The 6,788-nt window shown below is 32.6% G+C and overlaps 1 protein-coding gene across 1 annotated transcript; it reads left to right on the top strand.

Moving 5' to 3' along the window:
* The first annotated feature begins 336 nt into the window (after nt 1-336).
* On the top strand, nt 337-5,042 carry LOC114312777 (small ribosomal subunit protein eS24z). The gene is made up of 5 exons (XM_028259073.2): nt 337-651; nt 795-836; nt 949-1,119; nt 4,562-4,648; nt 4,745-5,042. Exons 1-5 carry the CDS (start codon nt 580-582, stop codon nt 4,784-4,786), a joined length of 414 nt encoding a protein of 137 aa, XP_028114874.1. The 5' UTR covers nt 337-579; the 3' UTR covers nt 4,787-5,042.
* Nucleotides 5,043-6,788: the final 1,746 nt, after the last annotated feature.

Below are 6,788 nucleotides of genomic sequence, written 5' to 3'. Positions count from 1 at the left end.
CTACAAATACACTCTTTGAAATTTGTTAAAAACATAAATTGTCCTCAGTGGTTCTGGGAATTATATCATGTTCTGTTAAATTTCCAATTGTATAACAAATGACCCCTTAATAATGTCATAAATACATTTCAATTAATAATTTTGATGATTTTATTCTTGTGTATAACAACACTTAGGAATTCCTTTTTTTCCTTTTTGTTTTTTTGTTAATTTTGTTAAATAGAAAATTTATGATGATGATGTATTTGTAATTTTTAAAATTATATGGACCAATTCATATTTACCCAAAAAATAATTTGGGCTCTTATACACCAACACAAAATTTTATCCATGGGCTTTGCCCCGTATTTCCCGATTAACGGTCCATGGTTCATCGAACATTCCGTGCTGGACCTTCCTCTTTTAGAACCCGAATCCAACTACTCGACCCATGGCCCCAAGTCAACACATCAATCTAGGGCTTCTCTATAGTTACGAATTCTAGGGTTTTGCTTTCTCTCTCCTCTTGTGCCTCTCTCTCTCTCTCTGCATTTGGGCGACTGCGTGTGTATTGCTCTGTAGCCGATTCGCATAGCAGCTATGGCGGACAAGGCAGTGACTATCCGTACTAGGAAGTTCATGACCAACAGGCTTCTCTCTAGGAAGCAATTCGTACGTACTCTCTCTCTCTCTCTCTCTCTCTCTCTCTCTCTCTCTTTCTCTCTCTCTTCATCTATAATAATATATTTTGACGAAAAACTTGAAGATCTTGAACCCTTACTTATACAGTTTGAATATTTTTTCACTGTCCTCAGATAATTGATGTTCTTCATCCTGGAAGACCCAATGTTTCCAAGGTAGATCCTGATTTTTTTTAGTATAAGTTAGTATATATTTTTGTTGGTTTTGGATTTGAATTGTTGATCTGGGTTCGTTTTTTTGTTATGTTTACTATCTACTGTTATGAAGGCGGAGCTGAAGGAGAAGCTGTCGAGAATGTATGAGGTGAAGGACCCAAATGCAATTTTTGTTTTCAAGTTCCGTACCCATTTTGGAGGTGGAAAGTCAACTGGGTTTGGTTTGATTTATGATTCTGTTGAGAACGCCAAGAAGTATGAGCCCAAATACAGGCTTATCAGGGTAAATTTATGATCGATCTCTTTATTCTATACGTTTACATATGCCATTGTTTTTCTTTGTGTATGGTGTTATCATGTGGGGGTGATTTTTCTTGCTAATTGAATTAATTAGATATGCTGATTGCTTGGATTCATTTTGTTAGAAAACTTATTGGTACATCTTAATCCTCCTAATTTTTTTACTTGCTTCATCTGTGTTTTGTTTTGGCTCAAGTACTTTTTATTGCTGTGCATGTTAGACATTAACAGCTGATTGGATCAAGTGATTTGGTAAGAAATGAAGAGAAAGAGAAGCCTTTTCGCATGTTTGGTTTATAAGTTAGGGAAGAAATGATGAGAAAGAGAATTTTCTTGTTTTATAGGTTTCGTTTCTTACCAAAAATCGTGAGCTTTGGTGAGCACCACGCTAATTGGTTGTGTATTTTTTATAATACTGAGATTGCCTATTAAAATACAAATAAAGAAAAGAAATCCCACCCATATCCCTACATCACGAACTTTGCTTTCTTACTCATCCAAACATAATAATGAGAAAACACAATCATTTCTTTTCTTTTCTTACCACATGATGCAAATGGGAGCCTAACATTTCAAGAAAAAATCATCCTTGTGAAACATAGGTTTAAAGTGTTTTCTTTTTATGGAGGCGAGTGTGGGTACCTATTAGGCCATATGATCACTTTCAGTCTTATATTATTAGAAGTTTAAATTCTTCATTTCTATGATACATTTCTATTGAATATCTTCTAAAAAGTTTCAGGTTACGCCTTTTATAAGGGCTATCAATCTGCCCCTTCTTTGGGCTTCATGGTGCTATTACTTGTCCATTTTGTGTAATGATTGAATTCTCATTGAATACCTTTAGGAATGAATAAGAGCTTTCCAGTGAAATAAGGAACACAACACATAAAACATTGGGCAAGTGTACCAAAATTTACCCGGTTTATTTTGAGCCAATCATAGTGGATTAGTGTTTTCTAGGGAAATTTTGGATCAGAAAGTTGTTGACTTTTGGTAGACGTACTGAGATCCTTTGTCTACTGGTTTGTTTTGAGCTACTCAACACTAATGTACATTTAGTTGGCATTAATTCCTATCAATGTAATCAGTTTAGAGCTCGCTGGTTTTAAAAAAATATAATGGAATATTACATCCCAAATATCTAATCCGTTTAAGTGATTAGTTTGTATGCTGTGGCTTTTGGAATATTATGAAATTTGACATCTTGATTATTAAACCCCTTTGTTATTGAAATTGGTATTTCAGACAGTGTTCAAGGTTGTTAAAATCGGGATCCTACGTTGGATCGTTGGAGGTGTTTATAGGATCGGATCGTAGAATCGGATCGAGGATCGTAAGATCCTACCGAAAAAGACAAATTATATAATAATTTAGTTTAAATAAATATTTATTAAAAAGTATACACAAAATGAGTATATATTCTATTAAAAAGAAGTGAAGATATTGTGAAAATTATAATACTCCATATAAAATGTACATATAATATTATACAATAGAAAACTCAATGGTAAAAGTTTTGTATTTCATTAAAAAAGAAGATGAAGAAGAAGAATTCTATAATAAAATACTTTACAATCTACAATAATGCATAAAAAGTGAAGAAAAATATTGAACAAAGTTAGATATGACAGTAGATTAAGAACTCAAAAGAACAGCTTAACTGAATGATAAGGTTTATCGTTAGCATCCCTGGTGAAGCGGATTCGAGTCACAAAAATAATCTCTTAAAAAATTGGAATAAAGTTGCAATCATTTTACCCTCCTTAGACTCCACTAAAGCTAAGCTTGTTTTTTCGACTAGTTAATTTTCTTAAATTACCGCAATATTTGAATGTTTGTTTTCTAATTTGTTTTTCTTAGTCTATTTGATTCAATACTACTTAATTTTTATTATTTATTTTGATCACATAAATTGGTATTTAGATAACAAACATAAAATTTATAATAAAGTGTCATACAATACAAAATAAGGCTTGTAAATTGGATCAGATAGGATTGGATTCGGATCGGGATTCTACGATCCTAAAAGATCCCATTACCAGGATCGAAAAATCCTACCTATAAGGAATTTTTTACACGATCCGGATCGATTGTACTCAAATGAATCGTAGGATCGTAAGATCCGGATCGGGATTCTGATAACCATAGTTGAAACAACTTGAAGTGAAGTTTTAATTGAGCCTAATTGTTGGGCTATGCAAATTCTGCCCGCCTTCAACCTCTTCATTATAAGTGTTCAAATTGTGGTTGGTGGTAAGTTGGAGGAGGCAAAACTGACCTGATTTTGTTTGTGTTTGATGGGCTCACTCAAGTAAGAGCTTTGCTTGATCGTTTTGTCATGGCCATGTTTGTTTGATAGATTAGATTGGGTGGGATTATGAGTATTGTGGGATTGAATGATAAGATTATTAGTGTAGTGGTATTAGGTTAGAGATGTAAGATACAGCGCATTTGTTTGCGCACGAGTGTGATGATACAAGTTAGTTGGGATTAAATCTACAAAATTTACGTAAAAGACCTTATCAAATGGAAGGTAACTTTGTTGTTTTTGTAAAATGGGGCAAAATTGTCTTTTAACTACCAATCCATAGGATTGGATTAGCAATGCCATCACATGTCTTATTTTTTAATGTCCTTCACCTCTTCCTTGCTTGGCATGCAAGAGTCAAAATAACTTGTTTAACACGTACTAGGAGCCCCTTGCCTGTTATACCAAACAGGTGCCTACATCATTACGTATTGCTAACTTTTGACTAAAAAGTGAGGCAGCAAGGGAACAGGTTTTTGAAATCAGTTGGATATCAACTTTTTTTTGTTAATGACAAGCTTGAACAAGAATAACTTGGAGAACCGGAGCTTGGGTTGCTAGCTGCTTGCTCCATTCATTTGTTCCTCATTGGCAATGTTTTCCTTAGAAGACTTTCATGCTCTGCTATGGTATTCATTTAGTAAAGATATTATAAATTTCTCAAGACATTCTCTCGAAGTTGCATGACTTCCTATCTCCCATTGATCATATAGTTGCCATTTTCCCAGGATCATAAAATAAATATTTTGATCACCAAGGTGGGAAAATTATTCGAGTTGTTAGCCAATTGTGTGAGATGACTTCATTGACATGATTTGCTATATTCCTAAAAGTGGCAAATGCTTTTTTACATTGACCAACTTGGCTCAAGAGTATTGGTGGTTCCAAAAAAAAAAAAAAAACTTGGCTCAAGAGTAGGGCCTTTTTTTCTTTCTTTTTTAACTTGAGGTCATTTATTTTTTGTTCTTTTTATGGTTTACTCTCTCTCTCTCTCTCTCTCTGTGTGTGGCAGAAAACTCCATTGATATTGACTGTGTTTTCATGTTGATGTATCTTTCACTTTTATGTATCCATATTGCACAACACATGTTTAATATGAGACATGCAATGGCAGAATGGACTTGATACCAAGGTTGAGAAGTCAAGGAAGCAGCTCAAGGAGAGGAAGAACCGAACAAAGAAAATCCGTGGAGTGAAGAAGGTACTAGTATATTTTCTACAGTAACTGGTTTTATTTTTTTATTTTATTTTTAACAACCCCCACTTCTTACTTTGCTATAATTCATGTTCCATGCAGACAAAGGCTGGTGATGCTGCCAAGGCTGGAAAGAAGAAATGAGTTTTGTGGTGTTATGAGATAATCATGTGTAGGGATTGGGGATTTTTTAATAGTCGGGGGAGTATTCTCTTTGTAGTTTGTAGCTCACTATTTCAGACCATGTTATCTGCTTTTGAGTTATTTAATCTGATCCTTAAATTTTGTTACGAAGGATATTCTTGAAATGTTTAGGGAATAGTATCAGGTTCTGTGATTGTAGCGGAAACTTTTTGAGCAACATTTTTAGAAGCTTGTGTGCCTGCTTTTTGAGTAGAAATGATGCCTTTTGGATCTGATTTGACATTGGGACCAATTGTTAGTGATGCTAGATAGCCCGAAAATGTGGCAGCCTGTATCAGCCCAAATGATGCGACTTTGGTGATGTGAAAATAAATTTGTTTTTAAGAATATTATAATCCTGTTTGGTACAGTTTTTTTTCAGTTTATTTCAGTTTTTAGCTTAATTTAATTTATTTTGATGTATTTGGTTTAGCTTAAGCTTATAGCTTATAGTTTTTTGTAAGTCAGAAATCAGTTTATTCTTTGAGTGGGGCATGAGAAGTTTAATTTATAAGTCAGAAATCAGCTTATGATCATAGTTATAAGCTATAAGCTGTTAAGGTATAAGTTATAAGCACTTTCGTACAGTTCTACCAAACAGGGCCTATATCTAGTTGTTGATAATATATGATTTGTTGCGTTATTTTTATTTTTATTTTTTTCTAGTAAATTTTATATTTTTAATAATACTAGTATTTAGTAGATTTTGTAAAAAATTTCTTCACCGTTGATAGTTTATTATTAATATTATTACTTGATTAAGATCTAACAATATATCCTGAATGTAGAAATGGTGATAAATATTCATAAAAAAATTATTTATTATTTTTATTTTTTTATTATTAAGCTGTTTTGATTTTAGATCCATTATGTTTCCAAGATAAGAGTAGTATATAAAGATTTTGACTATTATTTGAAAGTAGTCAGCGGAGGGCTCTAGTGTTAATAAGTTTTTAGTTTATAGAGGTAATTAACTTCAAAGTTTATTTCTTTAGATCAGGTTTAACATAGTTCTATTTCGTTTCCTACTTTTATATCGTAACTTTAGAAATTGTTTCTTTGGTTATTTTGGAGACTAAAAGTAACACACTTTCTTGAAAAGAAAAGATTTTAGTTATAGAATAGAAAATTTACAAGGAAAAATGGCGCTTGTAAACTATTAGATTGTTAAAGTATTGTTTGTTCTAAGACAACTTGAGAATCCAAACTTTCTTTCTTAGTATCAAGTATACTCTAAGTAATTTGTAACCCCTTTTGTTTTCTCTTAAGTCTTTATATAGGCACTTTGCAGACTTCAACCTAATCTATAAATATAAAATATTTTACATATTATATTGTATTATTGTTAGAAGACAAACAAAAGACAAGCAAGCAGGTGGTGTGGTCACATGGTGTTCACATTATTTATGAACAAGAAACACTTGTGGTATAGTCGTATGGAGGCGTAGTCTTCAGTCCATGGTTTTGCCAAACGACCCATAGTTTTGTCAATCCATTATATTTTTTAGATTCTATACCCCCTCATCACCCATGACATCACTAAGATCATAATTTTCATCATATTCTTCGAACATTTCATCCCATCTTTCCAGATCTTGCTCCATTAGATATTTTTCAAGAATTTACATCATCTAAATATGTTCCAGAATCTACCTGTTCCAAGTAATCGAATACTAATTCATAAGACAATCTTAGAACAATTATTTTTTTCGTTAAGGATGGTGTTACTGCAAAGGTGGTCCTTCCATAATGAACTAATTTAAACCCAACGTTTGCTAATTCTGTAATTTTGTGAAATGTTATGAAAAACCCTCTTGCCCTTGCTTCTATTTTTGAAGAAAAACATACAATAAGAAAAAAATATACTAGTAATTTCTATCCCCTCTTGCTTTCTCTTAAGATCTTTATATAGGCATATTGTGGGTTTCAACCTAATCTATAAATTTAAAATATTTTACATATT

Source organism: Camellia sinensis, chromosome 2, assembly GCF_055761805.1.
Source record: "Camellia sinensis isolate YWXY chromosome 2, ASM5576180v1, whole genome shotgun sequence".
Lineage (NCBI taxonomy): Eukaryota > Viridiplantae > Streptophyta > Magnoliopsida > Ericales > Theaceae > Camellia > Camellia sinensis.
Note: the sequence above shows the minus strand (reverse complement) of the source record. Positions and strands in the feature narration are given on the sequence as shown.